The 23,425-nt window shown below is 44.4% G+C and overlaps 1 protein-coding gene across 2 annotated transcripts; it reads left to right on the top strand.

Moving 5' to 3' along the window:
- Window positions 1-512: 512 nt before the first annotated feature.
- POLR2I (RNA polymerase II subunit I) lies at window positions 513-19,310 on the top strand. Of its 2 annotated transcripts, none has more exons than XM_073599062.1 (6): window positions 513-643; window positions 10,736-10,790; window positions 12,654-12,727; window positions 16,768-16,842; window positions 16,925-16,976; window positions 19,180-19,310. In XM_073599062.1, the coding sequence occupies exons 1-6, from the start codon at window positions 555-557 to the stop codon at window positions 19,240-19,242; spliced, it is 408 nt and encodes a 135-aa protein (XP_073455163.1). In that variant the 5' UTR covers window positions 513-554; the 3' UTR covers window positions 19,243-19,310. The 2 variants fall into 2 exon arrangements, with proteins under 2 accessions (XP_073455163.1, XP_073455164.1); XM_073599063.1 differs by lacking the exon at window positions 513-643 and adding an exon at window positions 2,379-2,532.
- The last annotated feature ends 4,115 nt before the right edge of the window (window positions 19,311-23,425 follow it).

Here is a 23,425-nt window from a genome sequence, read left to right as displayed (position 1 = left end):
GAGAGGAATGGTGCCCTATAGTTGGTGTCGGTGAGAGGAATGGTGCCCTATAGTTGGTGTCGGTGAGAGGAATGGTGCCCTATAGTCGCTGTCAGTGATAAGTATATTGCTCCAAGGGGTGGTTAAGGGCAATGCAAAGGACCATTAGCCCCTGGACCGCAGTTTGTGGATTACAAAATTAGAGAAATGTGTGAATGTAGGGGCAAACATTGATAAATAGACCCCTGTGGAAAGAGAAGCCGCCCAGACGGTTCATGATTTAATCCCAGGTAAATTTAGCAGCAAGGCTGCACTAGCGGAACTCTCCTGTGCTCTCCCACACGGGCAGGGCTGTGATCGGGTATCCTCCGCTGTATTGATCACAATGGTGACATAGGATGCGGCAGAACTGAACACTCCAGCTCTCAGTTCTGTCTGCCCCGCCCACTACACTATACACAGCAGGCAAGTAAGCACCGCCCACTTCCCCGCCTCTTCTCCTATATCACCAACCAGGCTTTAGTGCCTCTGGCTCGCTTTCCTCTGTTTGTGTGACACGTGACTTCCGGGTCATCATGTTTTCAGAATCATTTCCGGAGCAAGGGATGGAGCCGGACGGAACGTACCAACAGGGCTTCGTAGGGATCCGCTTTTGTCAGGAATGGTGAGCGGCGCGGGCTCTGGGGATGGGGGGCTACATATCCCAGCATCCTCACCCCCAGCACACTGCTTTAACCCCATATATGGTACTAGTGCTATATGTACCTGGTGTACTCGAGGAGTATACACTGTATACAGGAGCTGGATAACAGTTGGGTAGTGGGAATATAGCTATTTTTAAAGTGTGTAAAAGTAAAACTTCCCTGTAGTTTTGGGTAAAGTAGGAAAAGGTTAAAGTGGTTCTAAAGTCACAGGACTCTCCCTCCTTATTGGCTGAGTGAGCAGTGGGATCCCATTGGCTGCCGATGTTAATCACAGCCAGTGAGGGGAAAGTGGGGTGCGGGGCGGAACCACCTCTGTTTTTTGTGGGCGTATAGGGGAACGAGCATGTAGTGGTGCCCCCTGGGCAAGTGGCTTGCTCTGGGGACACAGCTCCGGGGGGGATGAGCCAGGAGTGCTGGCGAGGGACCCGAAAAGAAGAGGATTGGAGCTGCTCTGTGCAAAACCACTGCACAGAGCAGATAAGTATAACATTTGCTATTAAAAAAAAATGTTAATGCCACTTTAAAAACCTCAAAATCAGGCAATCAGCTCATGACCTGCTGAGGGGAGGAGAGAGCGTGGAGTGACTGACTGAGAGATGAACTTGTGCTGCTTCTCTTGTCACTGTCCAGTCACAGGAAGTGGGTTGAATGATGCTGCTCATTGCAGAAAGAAGTACAGTGGGGGAATCTCTGGTGTGAAGCTGGTTTTGGTGTGAAATCATTTAAATCCCAACTCTGGGCAAATTATGAACCCCTTTTGAGCTGCTCCCAGTCTGTCTGGCCTGTGTAGGGTTTTTGTTTTTTTTTTTTTTTTCTCTTTATCTTTCAAAATGGGCGCTATAGGTTTTAAGAAGCTTATTGATGTAACTTATGTAAATTTATGAGAAGGAAAAAACGTCTATGTCGATCTACAATAGATTAAAAGTTTGACAAATTAACAAGTAAAGTCTCTGATGTTCCTCAGGTATTTCCTAGACTGCAAAACGCCTGGCGGAATAGCTGGGATCTCAGATTGAGCTGAGGGAGAGCTGGTGGTGGCAGCGGATGCGGCGCCTCTGCAGAGCTCGGGATGATCTATGGGAAGGTTTGCCATCCATTTCAAAGATAGTTCCGTCAGGAGTCTGGATATGTTTGGAGTTTTGTCGCCATCCAGTTGGGAGGTCCTTCCTTTTGGTTGCCTGTTGGTGATACATGCTAGATTGACTCATTGAACATACGTTCCTATGAGTTCAATCCTTCTGGTAAGCCTTCACTCTTTTCTATGTGGAGGGTCCATCACACATATATCTCTGCATGCGTTATCCACGTGGTAAATAAGGAATTATATACCTTTTGGACTAACAGCAGTCTTTTGCAGTCTAGGAAATACCTGAGGAACATCAGAGACTTTACTTGTTAATTTGTCAAACTTTTAATCTATTGTGGATCGACATAGACTTTTTTCCTTCTCATAAATTTACATAAGTTACATCAATAAGCTTCTTAAAACCTATAGCACTACACTTGTCTGTGCACTTTAATTTTGACAAAATCCTTATTTGTTGTGTGAGCTGCTGTCCTGTTGGGTAAGCGCAGGGTTAAACTTTTTTCATCTTTCAAAATGGGGTCTACTTGCCATAGCCCACCATATGAGTCTCTTTGGCTCTCATTTCTGGGACCACTAACCCATCTGTTGTATATGTCCCCTCGCCAACCGGTCCCCTCACACTGACCTCTCTCCTGGCTATTGAGAGGACTTCCTGCTGGACAGCCAATGGGAAATGTTCATGCTCTGCAGGCAGCGATGTGACCAGGCCTCATGTAAACAGAGGAGACTTGGGACTGGAGCGTCATGTGAATGTGACTTTAGGTAAGTAATATTGGTTGTTTGTTACCCCCCCCCCCCCCCCCGCCTTTCATGCCAATGATCAGGTTAGAGTGAGAGTGAGGGAAGGGAGGGGGTTCATCATTTGCACAGAGTTTGGCTTGAATGGGCTATTTATTTTTATGCTGTTATCTTTGGCTGGCGTTTTTCCACTTGCTGCCCAGGCCTTTTTCCAACACTTGTTTAAAAGCAAAAACCTTTCCAAAAAAAAAAACACGTTGATGAATATAAAATAAATATCTAAATTTTTTTGTATAATATGAAAGATTGTTATGCTGAGTAAATAGATACCTAACATGTCATGCTTTGAAATTGTGCACGCTTGTGGAATGGCACCAAACTACAGTACTTAAAAATCTCCATAGGCGACGCTTTAAAAATTTCTACAGGTTACCAGTCTAGAGTTGTAGGAGGTCCTGTGCTAGAATTGTTGCTCTCGCTCAGGCATTCGCAGCGATACCTTACGTGTGGTACGAACACTATTCACATATGTGGTTGTGACCTACGTATGCGTTTACCACTACACAAGTACGCGGGGACGGGGCAGCTTTAAAAAAAAAAAAGTATTTCATTTTTTACATTTTTACTCTGTCGCTTTAAGAAAAAAAAATGTTTTTTGATTACTTTATTGCTTTTGCAAGGAATGTAAACATTTCTTGCGATAATACAGTTTGACAAGCCCTCTTTATGGGGACATCTCTGGTCCTAAAATCTCTCCTCTAACCTTAAAAGCAAAAGCATGAAAGGGGAAAAAAAGGCCTTGGTTGGAAGGTGATGTCGTGACATCACTCCGGTCCTCTTAGGGCATGGAGATGATTGGAGGCCTTCTTTCCTTCCATCATTTCTGTGCCCAGCCAGCACCAGATAGGCAAGGTAAGCCTGAAAACCACTGGAAAGTGGCGGTAGGGGGGCCACTTCTAAAAGTGACCCAGTGACAAATCTGCCTTTTGGACCACTTTTTATGAGAGACTGGCACCTGAGGGAAAGAAATTTACTGGGGTCATGACATCATAACCCTGGTATTAAACGTCAAAGTAATGGCGTATTTTCTCAGTTAGGAGGTCTGCAAGTGGTTTTATGAGAACTGTAGGGCTTGAACCTAACTGAATGCTAAAAATAATTTCTCGAATCGTCTTCCAGGGCAGCATCCGAGAGATAGGCTCCTCCTCCCTAAAACAGGAAACACATTAGTCCACCATTATAAATTTCACACTCTTACCTGTGTGCCTCAGTTGTTTGTGTTTCCTCCGGACCCACAGGAGCTGCAAGAACGTTTGTTATTTTATTTTCACCTGTCTCTGTGCTTGTTGCAGGAGACCCCCTGCCAGCATCCCATACAGCCCAAGGGGCTTTGGGAGGGCGAGCAGGCGCAGCACTGGGCAACATTGCTCAAAGCCTGAGATTTCGCCCCTACTGAGGGGTCTGCAATCATCCCCCCAGGCTGCAGGGGGACTCTGTCATCCCCACCCCATGCCGCTGTTTAGGCCTGTGTATGCTTCCGCAAGCACCCCCCTCTGGCTTTCCGCAGAATCTGGAGCCCGCCAGGGGGGATGGATACATGCATAGATGGGCGCCCCCCCCCCCGCCGCCGCCGCCGCCGACCGCTGCCGAAATCCTCAGCAGCAGAGGGTCTAGCAGGGAGGGGTTTGCACCTTCTAAATTAGGTCCCTGGTGGCTGCGGCTGTCCCCCCAAACGAATCCGCCGCTCTCCGGGCGGCGCAGCAGCGTCCTCACCGCCACAGGCCGCTACAGGAAGTCGGGGGTGTACCAAGATGGCGCTGAGGAAGTTCCGTTTCCGGGTTGGCGGCCATTTTCCCGTAGTCTATCTACTGCGGAGATAGAGCAGGGACTCCTAGGGGCGGGAAGTTTAAAAAAAAAAAAAAAAAAAAGAGAAAACAGAATACAAATAGCAAATTTGTTCAATGCTACCCTTCACTACCAGCACAGTTACTCTACAATACAGCGGCATGTGCAGGTGTGTCCACCAACCTGCACGGGGTCAGCCGGGGGCGGGGCCGGAGCTTATGCAGGAAGCAGATAAAAAGGCCTCTAAGCAGAGGATCCTGGTGGCTGATCATGTCTGACGCTTCCCCACCCTGCCCTGCAGATCCTGCAAATCAGGACAGCTCCAAGGTAAGCCAGAATATTCTTGAATTATCTCTGTCTTAACCTCTTTACTGCCTATCTACAGGCAGTTCCTTTGACTCACGGGGTTTTTCTTTGTTGTTCTCTATGCTCGCTTGCAGGCAAAGACCCCTGAGGAAAGGAAGGCTAAAGGCAAAACATGTGCCTCATGCAGCCACAGGCTTTCCCCAGATTGGAAAAAGCCCCTGTGTCAGAAATGCTTAGACAAAATGGTGGCAAAAGAATCCACAGGGATTTTTGAAAGACCTGCTCAATTCTTTTAAGAAAGAAATTCAGAGCACCATGGCACCACTACGCTCAGCTATAGAGAAATTAGAAACGCCAGCAAGTGTCGCTCAGGCCAGTATCCCATCTACCAGAGGAACACACATTCCAAGGGAGAACAAGGTACAGGCAGAACAAGAGGTGGATTCAGATGAATCTGAACAATCTGAATCAGAAGACGGTTTCTGTTCAGACTCAGAGGAGGAAGATGACACGACAGACTGCAACCTGTTTCCTTCTGAGGACACAGACAGTCTTCTCAAAGCCATCACTGACACTCTAGGCATTAAAGAACAGAAAACCGCAGAACTCACTATGCATGACAGAATGTACAAAGGGCTCCAGCCCAAGAAGCCAAGAACGTTCCCGGTACACCAAACACTTAAAGACATAGTCAAAAAGGAATGGGAAGACCCAGAGAAAAAGCTTTTCATCCCCGCCACAATCAAACGCAGATACCCGTTTGCGGAAGCAGACACCAAAACCTGGGCTAAATGCCCCAAGGTGGATGCCTCTCTGGCAAAAATCACTAACAAATCGGACTTGGCTTTTGATGACGCAGGTACCCTCAGCGACCCCATGGACAAGAAAATAGAAGCTCTCCTGAAAAGGGCATGGGAAGCAGGGGCGGCAAACCTAAATCCGGCTATTGCTTCCACCTGCACAGCCCGAACCTTGCTAATCTGGCTAACCCAGCTGCAAGATCTATTGGAGAACGACACACCCAGGGAGGAACTAATTAAAACCATCCCCACACTAACTAGAGCGGCAGCTTTCTTGGCAGATGCTTCAGCAGAAACTGTCAGAATATCCTCTAGGACCACGGCACTACTAAACTCGGCCCGCAGAGCCCTGTGGTTAAAATCCTGGGGGGGGGATGCACCTTCCAAGAACCGTTTATGTGGCATACCATTCACTGGAGACCTACTGTTTGGTCCCGAACTAGAAACAGTCCTGGATAGGACTGCAGCAAAAAATAAGGGGTTCCCTCAAACCAAGAAGAGACAAGGGAAGGCGCCCTTTCGGCATTTCAAGAAATTCAATAAGCCAGGGGCAAAAAAGCACTGGGGTCAACAAAACAAGAAAGGCAAAAGTGAATTCATCCTCAAGCCTAATACCCAAAAGAACAAAAAACAATGACTGCCTTCAGGTGGGGGGCAGATTGGCGGCTTTCTCCCACCAATGGGAGGAGATAACAGAAAACAAATTCATACTGCGCACCATAACGGATGGTTACGCAATAGAATTCTCCAACCGCCCCCCAACCAAATACTTAGCGACCATGCTACCCAAGGACAGCAATCAAGCAAAGGTGTTTCTAGAATCCCTACAGAAACTATTAGATCAGAAGGTGATTTGTCACGTTCCCCAAGAGGAGGAACAAAAGGGCTTCTACTCACACATCTTCGCAAAAAGAAAACCATCAGGCAAACTAAGGCTGATACTAAACCTCAAACCACTCAACCGAGGAATAAGATACAAGAGATTCAGAATGGAATCTATCTATTCAATCAGGAACATCCTACCGCAGGAGACATTCATGGCAACACTAGACTTACAGGATGCCTACCTACATGTCCCCATAAGGAAGGATCACCAAAAGTTTCTAAGGTTCGCAATCCAGGGGCCAGCAGCTACGCTGCACCTACAGTACACAGCTCTCCCCTTCGGAATCTCCTCGGCTCCAAGAATATTCTCAAAAATAATGGCGGAAGCGCTAAAAGGTCTAAGACAGGAGGGTATTGGAATAATACCATACTTAGACGACCTCCTGTTCTTTGCGGACTCAGCAGCAATCCTAGAAAACAACCTGCGCAAGAGTATGATCTATCTGCAAAACCTGGGATGGTTAATAAACGCAGAGAAATCGCAAATGATCCCAAGCCAGAGAGTAGTGTACCTGGGATACGTGCTGGACTCCAGACTGTCAAAAATTTTCCTAACAAAGGAAAAAGACGTAAAAATGACACAAGCAATTACGTCCCTGCTAAGGAACCATTCCACAACGATCAGGCACGGAATGTCCGTACTAGGACTGATGACGTCTTCCTTTCCAGCCATCACCTGGGCACAAATTCACATGCGACCCTTACAGAACTACATTCTGTCCCAATGGGATGGCAGGCAAGCATCCCTAGAAAAATCCATTCCCGTCCCCGCCACAGTCAAACACTCTACTGGTGGCTCAACCCACTTCGGGTCATCGAGGGGCGCAGATGGGCTCAAGTCAATCCAGTCAGCATCACCACCGATGCAAGCGCCCTAGGATGGGGAGCCCACATGGAAGGGCGGTTCTCGCAAGGGAAATGGACACCCAAATGGGCACAAGCCTCCTCAAACTTGAGAGAGCTGAAAGCTGTGGGGGAAGCGCTAAAAACCTTCAAGCCAGCATTACAGGGGAAGGATGTAAAGATACAATCAGACAACGCAACGACAGTCGCATACCTAAACAGACAAGGGGGCACAAAATCCCAAAAACTGATGAGACTGACACAATCTATCCTACTGTGGACAGAAGTGAACATAAGATCGATATCCGGTATTCATCTAAAAGGAACAGACAATACAGTGGCAGATTTCCTGAGCCGGAAAACGATAAAACACACGGAATGGTCACTAAACCAAACAACCTTCACTCAAATTATTATTATTATTATTCAGGATTTATATAGCGCCAACAGTTTACGCAGCGCTTTACAATATAAAAAGGGAGACAATACAGTTATAATATAATACAATACAATAGGATTAAGAGGGCCCTGCTCAGAAGAGCTTACAATCTAATAGGGTGGGGCAGGTGGTACAAAAGGTTGTAACTGTGGGGAATGAGCTGGTGGAAGTGGTAGGAGATTAGTTGGAGACGTGATAGGCTTTCCTGAAGAGATGAGTTTTCAGGGATTGCCTGAAGGTAGCAAGAGTAGGGGATAGCCGGATAGATGGAGGTAGCGAGTTCCAGAGGATGGGAGAGGCTCTGGAGAAATCCTGGAGACGAGCATGGGAGGAGGAGATGAGAGAGCTTGAAAGCAGGAGGTCTTGAGAAGAGCGGAGAGGACGATTTGGGTGATATTTGGAGACAAGATTAGTGATGTAGCTTGGGGCAGAGTTGTGAATGGCTTTGTATGTTGTGGTTAGAATTTTGAATTTAATTCGCTGGGTGATTGGGAGCCAGTGTAGGGATTGAAGTAGAGGGTTGGCAGACACTGAGCGGTTGGTAAGGTGGATAAGTCTGGCAGCAGCATTCATGATAGACTGAAGAGGGGATAGCCTATGGAGCGGTAGGCCAATGAGAAGGGAGTTGCAATAGTCAAGGCGAGAGATAACAAGGGAGTGAATGAGGAGCTTGGTGGTTTCATTTGTTAAAAAAGGGCGAATTTTAGAGATGTTACGGAGGTGAATTCTACAAACTTTTGACAATGATTGGATTTGAGGCTGAAATGACAAGTCGGAGTCTAGGATTACACCTAGTACCCTGGCGTGAGGGGAGGGACTGATGGTTGCATTGTTGATTTTGATGGAAAAGTCATGGAGGGGGGCACGGGCGGGGGGGAATATTAATAGCTCAGTTTTAGAGAGATTTAGTTTAAGGAAGTGGTGCGACATCCATGCTGATATGTCAGTTAGTAAGTTAGTAATGCGAGAGGAGACTGAAGGAGTGAGGTGAGGAGTAGACAGATAGATTTGGGTGTCATCAGCGTATAAGTGGTATTGGAAGCCGTGGGCAGTTATTAGGTGACCAAGGGAGGTGGTGTAGATAGAGAAGAGAAGGGGTCCAAGAACCGAGCCTTGGGGGACCCCCACAGAAAGGGGCAATGGAGAGGAGGAGACAGAGTTGTAGGTGACACTGAAGGAGCGCTGTGATAATCACCCAGAAGTGGGGAATACCCGAAGTAGACCTATTTGCTTCCAGGGCGAACGCAAAATCTCTGATATTTTTCTCCCTGGACCCTACAGATGGCAACAGCGGGGTGGATGCTTTCAACCAAAACTGGAAATGGCATCTGTGCTATGCATTCCCTCCAACTGCCATAATCCCAAAAGTAATCCAAAAAATCAAGGCAGAGAAAACAACAGTAATACTAATAGCACCACACTGGCCCCAGAGAGCATGGTTCAGTCATTTAAAAAATCTCAGCATACAACCTCAGCTGACACTGACGGACCGCCCGGATCTACTGTCACAAGGCCCAGTCAACCATCCGAACCACAAAATCTTGAAGCTCTCGGCTTGGTTACTGAGAGGGTAAAACTCCAGAACAAAGGCCCGTCGGACAGAGTAATCAACACCATCTTAAACAGCAGAAAGCCGGTAACGAGAGCCATCTATGAGAAAATAAGGAAAAAATTTGTTTCTTGGTACGAAGACAGACCAATCTCCAACGGTGGGATAATTCCAATAGTTTTGGACTTCCTACAAGATGGTGCAGACAAAAACATATCACCAAGTACCCTGAAAGTACAAGTTGCAGCACTTTCCTCGGTCATGGATACTAGACTAGCGGAAGACCCGCTGATAAGACGATTCCTCATAGCTCTTAAAAGATCCAAACCAGCCAAATTGTACAAAACTCCCACCTGGGACATGGGCACAGTACTTAAGGGCTTTCTCTCCCCTCCGTTTGAACCTATCGAGGACAGCTCAGACAAAAACCTCACGTTAAAAACTGCGCTCCTTCTGGCCTTAGTATCCGCCAGAAGAGTGAGTGAGATCCAAGCTCTATCTTCAATAGAACCATACTGTCTAATACATCTGGACAAGATAATTCTCTCTCCAGATCCGGCCTTTCTACCCAAGGTCTCTTCTACATTTCACAGAACCCAAAACATCGTCATACCCTCACTTCAACAACCATGGATAGTAGGAAAAGAAACATTTACAGCAAACTTGATGTAAGGAACACGCTCATAGCGTATCTCGAGAGAACAAAAGAATGGCGTAGAACGACCTCCCTCTTCATCCTCTATGCAGGAATCAACAGAGGGAAAGCAGCTTCAAAAAGCACCATCAGCAGATGGATAAGGATGGCCATACAGATTACCTATAAGGCACAGAATCTCACTCCACCTAGTGAAATCAGAGCGCACTCAACTAGAGCCTGGGCAACCTCGGCCGCAGAGAAAGCAGGGGCAACTCCGGAGCAGATCTGCAGGGCAGCGACATGGTCGAGCTTCAGTACTTTTGCTAAGCACTACCGCATAGACCAGCTGTCTGACCAAGACCAAGCATTTGGTCGTAAAGTGCTCCAGTCTCTAACCCCACCCTAGTAAGTATTGCTTGATATATCCTCTCGGATGCTGCCCTGGAAGACGATTCGAGAAAACAGAGTTAGGTACCTGGTAACTCTTTTTCTAAGAAGTCTTCCAGGGCAGCACTAGTTCCCACCCTTGAAACAACAAAAACCAGGTACAGAGGGGGAGCTTGCAGCTTACAGGGAATTCCTTCGGTGCTTTAACATAACTGAGGCACACAGGTAAGAGTGTGAAATTTATAATGGTGGACTAATGTGTTTCCTGTTTTAGGGAGGAGGAGCCTATCTCTCGGATGCTGCCCTGGAAGACTTCTTAGAAAAAGAGTTACCAGGTACCTAACTCTGTTTTTTCTATTAAAAATGTGTCCTTCAGTAAACATTCTCTTTTGGTGAATCTATCAGTGTCATTTAAAATGCATAGATCAGCAAGATTTACCAGCAGTGAATGTTTTGAAGTCCTATTCACTGCTTATATATTCCTTTGTGTTCTCTATAAAATGTAAACTGTTTTTCTGTTTTGTTTTTTTTTCCAGCAACAACATGTTGTATCCTAAAGAAGACAAAGAAAATCGTATCCTGCTCTATGCGGTAAGACATTTTTCAGAGATATTTAGCCAGGTTATCCCCCGGGTGGGGGAAATGTGTGGTGTTCATGTGGTGTTGTGACCACTGGCAATTAGTCATGTGATTAGCACTGGAGGGATCCCATGAACCATGGTCATGAGCACCTGTCATTAACATGTAGCGTATATGTTATCCATAAAGTGCAGGGACCTAGATGTGCCTCCATGATTTTTTTTTTTTTTTTTTTTTTACTTGTGCCTTGGAACCCCCCCGAATTACAACCCATTTCTATTGGTAAACTTGGACACTTCTTGAGAGAGGTTGACTAACCCCTTCCACAAATTGTCAGTCAGGCTACCCAACATGATGACGTGCCTATTGAAAGGTATGCATAAAGTATAACTAAAGGCAAAACGTGTGCGTTTTAATTTTTAGATGGGGTAGATAGGGGTTTGAATGCCTGTTAAGTATTTACTGTTTGTGTCCCTGTTGGGGAGATTCACCCTCTGTGTCCTGATCACCATTATCACTGAGAGTGAAAGAAAAACCTAAAGTTATCACCAGAACAGGAATAGCGGGAAATCTTCCAATAGGGACACCAGTTCTGGGGACCCTGGTGACAACCAGGGATTTCCTCTTGCTTCCTGTTCTGGCTATGAGACAGGAAGGGAAATATTTCCCAATGTAACACAAATGTCAAAAGAAAAAAACGATGAGTTAAAAACTCCCTTAGTCAAAAGTGAAGTAAAAAGTTTTGCCTTTAGTTCTACTTTAGCACTTCTCTGGGTGCTTGCACATTATGCACAATGTCAGATTAAAACTAAAAATGACAATATTACAGTAACAAGAGTTCTTAGCTGTTTGCATGCTTTTTATGGGGCTATGGGTTTTAGCATTGAAGGCAGAGGAGAAACATGAAGGGCAGACTACTAGCATTTTCAAAAGGAGGCAACATGTTGCTCATTTCTGGTCTGGATCCCAAAAGTAAATGTTGAGTTCTGTTTCTCCTCTCCTTTCTGAGACTGCAGATTGCCTGGCTATCTCAGTGATGCTTTGGCTTTAATGCTGAGTTGCTGTCCTGGAAAAAGTAAAGAGATTGGGAATTCCGACTTTTCTCCACCTTTCATTTTCACCATGTTGTTACACTTGGGTGACTTGGATATATAAAGCCAGGCCCAGCCAGGCTCCTCCCCATTTTAAAAGGCCAGCAGTGGAAACTCCCATTTTTCTTTCTTGACATGTGCATTTTGTGGTTGTATCTATTTTTATTGTTTGAGTGAAATATTTGGCAAGAATATAAGAAAGAAGTACATGAAGGATAAACTGTTCATCAATGTCAGCAGACAGGTGTAAGCCCCACGCCGTTTTTGTTTTATATTTTGTCATGGGGTTCCTCTTCAAGATCCTCAGAGCACGAGTCACATGTCAAAGTAGGATCACTAAGACCACATACACACTATTAGATTTTCTGCAGATTTTTGTCTTTTACCAAAACCATATAATATGAGGTCAAACCTTAAGAATTTCAATTTGCATGCAATCAGGCAGGCCCTTGCACTACGTAGTTTTGGTAAATCTGAAGACAAAAATATGCAGAAAATCTAATAATTTAAGATGATGATGATCCGACTTTAGTGATATTGAATAAGCTGAAGTTGGACTAAGGTAGTGCAGGAACCTTTTTCAAAGTCAGTGTAATTTGCCCATTCTACGAAATTGAGATGGGATTTGTGTTTTAATTTAGGGACAATTCTCTAACCATGTTTTATCCTCTGGCTTGGTTAATACAAAATGGTCCTTTACGTATTTGTAGCTTTCTTTTTTTACCTAACAATTTTTTTTATTTCCTCAAAACACAACTGCTTCTCCATTTTCTTCCCTTTGCAGTGTCGAAACTGTGACTACCAGCAGGAGGCTGATAACTGCTGCATTTACGTCAATAAAATCACACATGAAGTAGAGTGAGTATCCTCTTCATTGTTTTATATTACTTTGTTGTGCACCATGTATAATCTGCCTACAGTCAACTGGAAAAACGTTATTATAGGTTCAGCTTCGATCAAACATGAAAATGTTGTGTTTAACCACTTCATACCTGCGCTATAGCCATAAGATGGCTACAGCATGGCTTTCGCTTGTGGCACGCCCCCTAGGGCGCACTCTATGATGGCGGTGTCTGTTGGCCACAGCTGATCATGAAAAAAGTTTGAGGACTGCCCCCTAATATGAAACACCTCTATCCCTATTACATAACTGAGAAACAACAGTCGCCCCTGAGACTTTAAATGAGGTGTTCATGATGATCAATAGGTGAACAAATATAGGAGTAAAATAGTTTATTGTATTGTAACAACATCATCCAACATAAGACATGAGCATGGGTGACGAATTCATAAAAACAGCACTGTAGCATAATAATCCTTTAAACATAGCCATGATAATGTAATATCACAAGTAGTACAGATATACATGATGCATCTCTAACACGACGCTTTTCGCGAACTTTCCTCGCTTCATCAGAGGCTGATGTCTGTAAAAACAGATAAAGTATAGGTTATGATTGGACAAGAGCATGAAGCCTGAACCGATCATCCCATACTTGTCAAACGATAGGCTTCAGAAGCTGATCCCAAGCAGGGGTCAGCGGAGGGCCTCTCCCCCGGGAGCTGAAGGGACGGAGACCACAGCAAGGAGGACTGAGGCCAGGCATGGCAAAGGTTTGCAAAAGAAAGTGTGGACCCAAACTTCTCCCATGGATCTTGCAGGGAGTACTCACTGTATGGAATATGAGTATAAGTATGTGTATAAATCTGGGGTAGCTAGAATAGAAATGTCCTGAGTATAAAGTAATGTACATTGGTACACAGAATCCAAAAGTGTCCTACAGACTAAATCTGAGGTAACTAAAATAGCAGTATCATAAGAGCGTAAGATTATGTACTTAATACAAGGTATACAGAGGTGTCCTGCAGAGCATGGGGGGGAAGAGGGTATGATGTGGAAGAAAAAAAAGTCAGAAAGTTGCGAGGGAAAAAAAAAACAGGAGGTGAGGGAGCGGAAAAATGCAATAAAATGAAGAGTGAAAACAAGTGAGCTGGAGTGTAACGAAAAGGGAAAAGGGGAGAGAATAAAAGGGATGTGTGTAGGATGTGGATAAAAAAAAAACACAAGGTATGCGTGTAGGAATAAATATACACAGGTAAAATGAAGTATATGGTTATTGGAAGTATATCAGAATGCCTACCAGTGTAGTTGAACCCTCCCGCCTGTGTGTTGAAGGGACACAATGAAACAAAATTGGACACAGCTGATCACAGATCTGGAAAAAGGGCCAATCACAGCTAATCACATGTAAATAAACTTGCTGGTTATCGGCTTTCCTTTCCTTGCGTGCTGTCACAGCGTGAGGAGGGTAGAGCCAATAACTGCTGAGTGTGATGGGACATTTACACAGATAAATGGGTAACTGATCATCAGTGCAGCCTCATTAGTACACACCAGTGAAGGAAAAAAAATTACTTATTTACCAAATTTTATGACACATTTTCTGACAAAAAAGTTTTTCGTTTTTTTTCTTCTTTTTTTAAAATTTTCAGTATTTTTGTTAGCAAAAAATAAAAAACCCTGGTGGTGATTAAATGCCACCAAAAGAAAGCTCTATTTGTGTGAAAAAAAGCCATATGGGTACAGTGTTGCATGACTGCACAATTGTCATAGTTACATAGTTGGTCAGGTTGAAAAGACACAAGTCCATCTAGTTCAACCATAAAAAAAATATCATACAATCCCATATACCCAATCCTATACCCACAGTTGATCCAGAGGAAGGCGAAAAACCCCAGAAAAGCATGATCCAATTTGCTATGGCAAGGGAAAAAAATCCTTCCTGATCCCCGAGAGGCAATTGGATTTTCCCTGGATCAACTTTACCTAGAAATGTTAGTACCCAGTTATATTATGCACATTTAGGATAGAATCCAGGCCTTTATTAAAGCAATCTATGGAGCTGTCCAGAACCACCTCTGAAGGGAGTCTATTCCATATTTTCACAGCTCTTACTGTGAAGAAACCTTTCCGTATTTGGAGATAATCTCTTTTCCTCTAGGCGTAAGAGTGCCCCCTTGTTCAAAGTGCAACCGCACAGAAAAATGAAAATTGGCCTGGGCAGGAAGGGGGTGAAGTATTGAAGTTGGTAAACATGGAGGACAAAGCCTCCCCACTTATTAGCTCCAGTCTGCATTCTGGCATTTATCTGCTTGACCTGTGCTGAGCAGAACCTCTTGGCTCACTTTTGTGTCTAGTAGTGTGCAGACTGGAAACTGCAATCTGCTTCTGCCTCCTGTCACACTGAGTAAGAGACCACTTTGAGCTGTGTTTAGGACAATCATACAGAGCATGTGCAATGCCAGTGATAGTGGTGAGTAGAGATTCTACTGATCAATCTGATCATGCACCACTGCTATTAGTGTTGCAGGCTTAACAGGCAGCGGTCACAAGCTGGTAATATCCGGGTCAGGAGGAGGAAAAGAGCAGTGCAGACTAATTGTGTAAAGTCTGACACTCCTGAAAGTGTTTGAAGGTGGAAGAATATTAGTGTCGGTTAATTATTCATAAAATACATAGCATGTAAGTATGTCAAGCACTGCAATAAGAAAGTGATGTTTTCATGCATCCTTTTTTTTTATTTTTTTTGTTATTCCTTTATTTTATTTTCAGAATGATGCAATTTAACAGTCATAAACAAATGACAGGGATTATAATTAACAAAGAAACGTGGGAAAAAAAAGGTTAAATGTTATGTATAGCAAGGTCAAATATCAATTCCCCTGGCTATGCACTCTGTAGTATACATGATGATGCATAGCTGTGTGATGAGGTTTTAGCGTGCCCTGCCGGGGAGGCTTCCAGACAGTAACGTTAACAACCCCGTACAATTAGTATAGCAACCAGGGCCATACAGTAAGATACACACTCACAACTGTTTGGGAGGCATGCCTCCCGAGAACCAGTTGGGCCCAGCCATGGGACATAACTTGGGTGATGCAAACCAGGATATTCACATTATCTGACTAGACCAGCCCATGACCGGGTACAAATTAAGGAAGGGAGAACAAGGGGAAAGGAGGAGGGAGTGGGGGGCAGGGCTCCCCGTTAGGGGGAGAGTGAGAAGGAGTTGGAGGGGAGGGGTAGGGAGGTAGAAAGATGGAAGGGTAGCTATTTCATGCATCTTTTAATGTGAGATGACTGCAATGGGATAGGTGGTGGCAGTCACTTTTTATCAGTATTTGGGACTATCTTCAAGGTATACCTGCTCTGTTTAGTCATTTCTTTATATACTGTATATTACCTAGATTGGAAACTCTAGATGTGAGTTGGACTAGTACTACCTTTTTGCTAAGGTGACTTGGTGCGGTGTCACAAGATGTTTGCAACAAAAACCTCTGTATTTACCCTAAAATGTAAAAGCTGTTTTACTTTTATTAGATCATCTCACTCCTTACCCCTTCCCCTCTATTCCCCAATTATGGCAACAGTCTACACTCCCAAGCACTTGCCCCCCTCTGCTGCACTTGCATGCCATGCCAATAATGCCTTCTCCTGCTGCTCCTTGCCACCACAACAATCTCCAATTTAGCCCAACGCTCTCCCTCACCTAACCTGCATTCTCTCTACCCCCCACTTTTTCTGAATCTTTGCTGCAGCAATGCTCTGACTGCCCAACAGTTAACACAGTACCACCATCCTGCCAGTGTAATGTGCAAAGCAGGTATGTTTTGCAAGGGATTCTCCTGTGTTTGTTTCTGGAGCAATGACAGAGGTTTTAGAAACAAACACAGCAGAACTCTTGCAATGCTGTCACATCACTGCACAAACTGACCTCCTCATACCCTCTCAATTCCTATCCTGCACATATTGCTCCTGTCATCCCCAGTTTCCGTCATTCCGATTATACATCTGCTAGTTATAATGCAGCATATGTTTTTTTGAATTTCATTTCCAGTGAACTGACTCAGATCATTGCTGATGTATCTCAGGACCCCACACTGCCCCGTACAGAGGATCATCCCTGTTCAAAGTAAGTGATCTTACTCAGCAGAGCTCACATCTCTTGTCTGCCTTTCGTCCAGTATAGTGTGTAATGAATGTCTCTTTTACAGATGTGGACATAAAGAAGCTGTATTCTTCCAGTCTCACAGTGCAAAAGCTGAGGTACCATATCATGCCCTGTGTCTTTCAATTCCATCCTTTTTAGCTGTACAAGGTTGATGCCCTCATCACATACCACTTGCCAAGAAGCACATTTTGCCTAAAGCCTAGTTCTATTTTTCTTAGTGAAGTTTACTTGGGTTTTAGTTGCCACATTTATTACTTCTCTGGGGGCTCACTGTACTTTCGGACAAGACCTTGATAAACTTTCTTCACATAAAGTTGGTGTCCTTTTTGTTCAGGTATTGTATCAGCATCTACTTCCTGTGCCAAGAATCTGGCCCAGGGATAATGAAATCCTATATTCTGGTGTTGTAGCTGTTATGTTTTTAGTTGTATATGCACATATCTCACACAACTTGGCCCTTTGCTGCAATAATGCCCATAAATTACAGAAAATTACTAAAATAATTTTAATGTGGGGCCTTTTTAGAGACGGTTCTAATCGGTATCCATTACTTTGCTATATTTTACCTAATCTTGCCTCCTGAAAATACAGTGGGGGGGGGGGGGGGAGTGGGAGTATTTGATCCCCTGCTGATCTGATTTTGCACAGTTGCCCACTGACAAATGATCAGTCTATAATTTTAATGGTAAGTTTATTTTAACAGCGAGACAGAAGAACAACAAAAAATATCCAGAAAAACTCATTTCAAAAAAGTTATAAATTGATTTGCATTTTAATGAGTGAAATAAGTATTTGATCCGCTATCAATCAGCAAGATTTCTGGCTCCCAGGTGTCTTCTATACAGGTAATGAGTTGAAATTAGGAGCACTCTCTTAAAGGGAGTGCTCCTAATCTCTGCTTGTTGCCAGTATAAAGGACACCTGTCCACAGAAGCAATCGCTCTAAATCCAATCTCTCCACCATGGCCAAGACCAAAGAGCTGTCCAAGGATGTCAGGGACAAGATTGTAGACCGGAATGGGCTACAAGACCATCGCCAAGCAGCTTGGTGAGAGGGTGACAACAGTTGGTGCAATTATTCGCAAATAGTAGAAACAAAAACTCAATTTCCCTCGGTGTGGGGCTCCATGCAAGATCTCACCTCTTGGAGTTTCAGTGATCATGAGAACGGTGAAGAATCAGCCCAGAACTACACAGGAGAATCTTGCCAATGATCTCAAGGCAGCTGGGACCATAGTCACCAAGAAAACAATTGGTAAAGCACTAGGCCGTGAAGGAGTTAAATTCTGCAGCGCCACAAAGTCCCCCTGCTCAAGAAAACATGTACAGGCCTGTCTGAAGTTTGCTAATGAACATCTGAATGATTCAGAGGAGAACTGTGTAAAAGTGTTGTGGTCAGACGAGACCAAAATCGAGCTCTTTGGCATCAACTAAGCTCGCCGTGTTTGGAGGAGGAGGAATGCTGCCTATGACCCCAATAACAACATCCCCACCCTCAGAGGTGAAAGTATTGTGCTTAGGGGTGTTTTTTTCTGCTAAGGGGACAGGACAACTTCACCACATCAAAGGGACGATGGACGGGGCCATGTACCGTCAAATCTTGAGTGAGAGCCTCCTTCCCTCAGCCAAGGCATTGAAAATGGGTCGTGGATGGTTATTCCAGCATGAGAGTGACTCAAAATAAACAGCCAGGGCAACAAAGGAATGGCTCAAGAAGAAGCACATTAAGGTCCTGGAGAGGCAGAGCCAATCTCCAGACCTTGATCCCATTGAAAATATGTGGAAGGAGCTGAAGGTTTGAGTTACCAAACGTCCGCCTCAAAACCTTAATGACTCGGAGAGGATCTGAAAAGAGTAGGACAAAATCCCTCCTGAGATGTGTGCAAACCTGGTGGCCAACTTCAAGAAATGTCTGACCTCTGATTGGCAACAAGGGTTTTGCCACCAAGTACTAAGTCATGTTTTGTGAAGGGGTCAAATACTACTTTCACTCATTAAAATTGCAAATCGATTTATAACTTTTTTTAAATGCGTTTTTCTGGATATTTGTTGTTCTGTCTCACTGTTTAAAATAAACCAGCCATTCAAATTATAGACTGATCATCTTTGTCAATGGGCAAATATACAAAATCAGCAGGGGATCAAATACTCCCCCCCACCCCCCACCCCCCCCATATGTAATGTACATGATCATTGATCAGGAAAAACATCTTGGTAATAACTGCTACAATATAAAATGTGTGTGTTTTTGTTTTTTTTTGTTCTTTTAATACTTACACTGAACTTTAAATCTCTTAGGATGCCATGAGATTGTATTATGTCTGTACGGCTCCGCACTGTGGTCATCGCTGGACTGAGTGATCTCCTCCCTCCCTGAAGATTTGTTTTCTTTATGTGTTTTTATTAAATAAATGTACAGTTTGTTTTAATTTGGCAAGTGTCTGTTCTTATACATGGACAAATAGTAACTTGTCAGGATCACTGGTTGCCAGGTTTGATATGCCCTGGCGAATTTAGTGTCCTAATTCTTATAGTGCCACTAAACTCACTTTATACAAGAAAAAAAACTTTCAGTATGTTTAAATATAACTAGAATGTGTGCAGACTGATGCATGAAAGTGGTTGGCCTTTAGATCTGGACTGTTACAACATTGGTCCTGTTAGAGACGTGAATGGTCTTGCAGCACTGAACTAATGTTGGCTTCATTCAATGCCTCCACAACAGCAGCCTAAGGCTTCCATAGTCGAGTTGGGTTTCCAAACCTGTGTGAAATGTTGCTTGATATTTCATGTTTTCAGGAGAGTTCTTTTACTTCCTGGAAAATTGGGATCCCGTTTTTAGGGTTCATTCAAAACCAATATGTTGTATGCATTTTAGATTAGGAAATGTGCTCCTTCCTTGAAAGGATTGATGAAATGTCAAATCCAAAGCTTGGCAGTGGTGGCAAAGCATAAAACAAAAGAACAAATGTTAACATCTGCTTGTTGAATTATTACATTTTAGATGGCATTCTACAGATGAATGTGTGGACACTCATGTAAGTTCCAGTGTAGTAAAAAAAAAAAAAAAAATTAGCTTGACAATTGTGTAATTTTCAACTTTAGTTGGTCATACAGGCTTACTTTGCAACACATTAGGCAGCACATGCAAAATAAATGTGTTGTTGTGCAAGAGACCTTATGCCACACTTCAGGTTTCCACCCACCCCCCCTTTTTTTTTTTTATTTCCCCAATGCATCAAGCCACATGTCTTTGTGTGCATCATTGCAAAAGGGCCTTCAATAGTGGACCTTGCAAAGCTAGCAATTAACCCAGTAATATTGCATAGTAAAGGCCTAAAAAAATAAATTGGAGTTAAAAAGAAAAATGGCTTCACATTCTGGCAGATGACAGACTAAGGGCTTGTTCATACATGGTCCAGGGGGTGGTAAAAGGCGGTTGAGCCATGGTTTTACTGCCACCCAACTGTACCTAAAGAAGGGCATGCAGCTGTTCAGGGTTGTACACTTGCTGCAGTGCTTTGTGCCATGGCAAAATTAAATAGCATGTTGTATTTGGTGGGCAATACCGCAGTCAAATACGACATTTAAGTAGGGCTACACTGTTTGCAGCCCAATCCTACAGCATTTACAGGGCTGAAACAGACACTGAGGAGGCAACACTCATCGGATTCCTCCCCCCCTCCGGTGTCACAGGTGGCACCTTTCAGGGGGGAGAGGGGTGCAGAATACCTGTATATTACAGGTATCTGTACCCACTTCCGGCATAGATAGCCGCAGAATCTGTGGTTATTTACGCCACTTCCTGTCCCCCCCCCCGCTGTCTGCTGAGAAACACACGGGTCCCAGAGACAGCAGGGACCATTCGTATTGCGCTGTGCGACTCGCGCATGCGCAGTAGGGAACCGGGAAGTGAAGCCGTAAGTCTTCACTTCCTGATTCCCTTACAGAAGATGGAGGCGGCAGCACCCAAGGACCAAGAGACGGTTCGGCCTCGGGTGCTGACATCGCGGGTGCCCTGGACAGGTTAGTGTCCATGTTTTAAAAGTCAGCAGCTGCAGTATTTGTAGCTGCTGACTTTTAAAAAAAAAAAATTTTTGGCGGAGCTCCGCTTTAAATACCTCTGAAAAGTGGCTAGAGATGCCACACGTATAAATATGAACCTTTACATGAGCTGCAGTGATGTCACTTGGTCTTCTCTTTTGTATCCTGGGCATGCTGAGAATCCCAAATTTTGCAAGTATATTTCAGCACTGTGCAGGAGCGCATCCTCCTCTGATCTCCGATATCAATTTCCAAGTATCCCACTGGAAGGACTTTGACATCATTGTTGGTAAATCTGCTGAAAAGTCGGGTGTGAGGTATTTTTCTTTCTCTTTAAAGTGGATCTTTTGCTTTTTACCCTTGGTTACCAGGTGGTGTGTTATACACATCACCCACTCAGGGGATCCAGCCTTATCCTGTTGAGATCCTCTTGTTTTCTGCCACCACTCGTTCCTTCCCTGCCATGATGTTTGATGCTGTCGAGAGGCCCGCTGCCCCTTCTGGGTTCAGCCAGTTTTGCCTCCCGATGATGAGGTGCTCGGCACGCCCACCTCCCCTTTTGTGAATGAAAGGCTATGTCTTCTGGGATCTGTGACATGCACAGCGAGCACTGTGTATGTCATTCACCTAGGCGTGTGGTAGGTGGGGCTGCACATTGTTCGTTAAACAAAATTGCTCTATTCAAGGGGAGGAGGATGGATTGGGGCAATTTTTTTTTTTTTTTTTTTTTTTTTTTTTGAGGGAGAAGATCCGCTTTAATGTAGGGCAGCACAGTGGCTAAGTGGTGAGTACTTCTGCCTAGCAGCACTAGGGTAGCTGGTTCGAATCCCAACCACGGCACTACCTGCCTGGAGTTTGCATGGTCTCCCTGTACCTGTGTAGGCTTCCTCTGGTTTCCTCCCACACTCCAAAGACACACTGGTAGGTTAATTGAATCCTGTCTAAATTGGCCCTAGTATGAATGTGAATTAAGGGCCTTCGCTTGTAAGCTTCTTGAGGGCAGGGACTGATGTGAATGCACAATATATATATAAACTCTGTGTAAATTGATGGCACTATATAAGTTTCTGTAATCAGTTTGTTTTGTATTTGCATTTTTGTTTGGGGTAGGGATGGAAGCTAGGCATTCAGTGGGTTTTGTACTTTTGATGCCTTGAAAGGTATGCCTTTAGCCCTAAATTGTTCATGAACAAAAAGATTTTTCGCTGATTGCTGTTCTAAGACCCCTTTCACACTGCAGCACCGCTAAAGCGCCATTTGTTTTTGTGGTGCTTTAGCTGCGTTTTGGGTGCTAGCGGCCTGTTTTTTTAGGTCTCGTGACAACGGGACCTTAACAAGAAAACGAAAAAAGACCCATTTTGTGACACTTTTAATGCGCTTTAGAAGCGATGCATATTCATTTCAATGGGCAGGGGTGTTTTGGGAGCGCTATTTATAGCGCTTCCAAGCTGCCCCAAAGATGTTGCTTGCAGGACTTTTTCTAACGTTCCCTCAAGCGCACCACCTGAGTGTGAAAGCACTCATTGCACTGAATGGGAGGCAGTTTTTAGGTGCTTCTTAAAGGCTATTTCTAGCTCTAAAATGCCTGAAAACTGCTTCAGTGTGAGGGCACTTTCACACTATGGCAGTTTTTTAGGCATTTTAAGTACTAGAAATAGCCTGAAAACTGCCTCCTGGCTGCACTTATCGCTAAACGGGGGGCCTTTCCACCCGTGGCTGTGCGTGTACGATAGACCCGCCACCATGACACTCTGTAATTATCCCCTTGCATGCTTCTCCCATGGATGGGGTTACCAAGTGTTGCCTTGTGGGGGGGGGTGGGGCGCAGGGGACCCTGGGGAGATATTTGTATGCAACTCACTCAGTGACGCTCTCCTATGAGTGACATGCTCAGAGTAATGTCTATCATGCACTTACATGCTCGCTCTTACTATGGGGCGGCTGGTCTTACTATGAAAACTATGTTGGGAGATTTATATGTATATTTCTGCTGTTCTGATCGGTTTCTCACCGCCAGTAACCCTGTTTTTTGTGACCAGGGAGCCTCCTCTCTGCCCTGTGGTGGAGAGATTCCTGGGTTGGTGAGACACCATAAGTATACTATGTTTACATACCTTTTTTTGCACTACCTGTCATATAAATTGGTTATGTTTTTTGTGATGTTTTATGTTTGTTGGGGTGGATGGGGTGGGATTGGGTCTGCTCCCCTTGGGATCAATCTAACCACTCCCTCACATAGGCTTGCACATGTTTTCCAGACTAATGTTGGTGTGTGTTATTGCAAATTCTATTTTACCAGATTTAGATTGGTGGACGGCACTCACTGTCCCTTTTGTTAGTCCTATACTTTTCTTTCTCTGCTCTAATTCAATTCCCCTCCCTTTCCCCCCCTCTCCCTCCCTGGGCTCCAATGGCAGTGGATCTTATTAAAATGATTTCACTTAACGCGAAGGGTCTTAATATACCAGAAAAACGTTGGATGCTTTTAAATGATCTAAAA

This window comes from Aquarana catesbeiana, linkage group LG09 (assembly GCF_042186555.1).
Source record: "Aquarana catesbeiana isolate 2022-GZ linkage group LG09, ASM4218655v1, whole genome shotgun sequence".
Lineage (NCBI taxonomy): Eukaryota > Metazoa > Chordata > Amphibia > Anura > Ranidae > Aquarana > Aquarana catesbeiana.
Note: the sequence above shows the minus strand (reverse complement) of the source record. Positions and strands in the feature narration are given on the sequence as shown.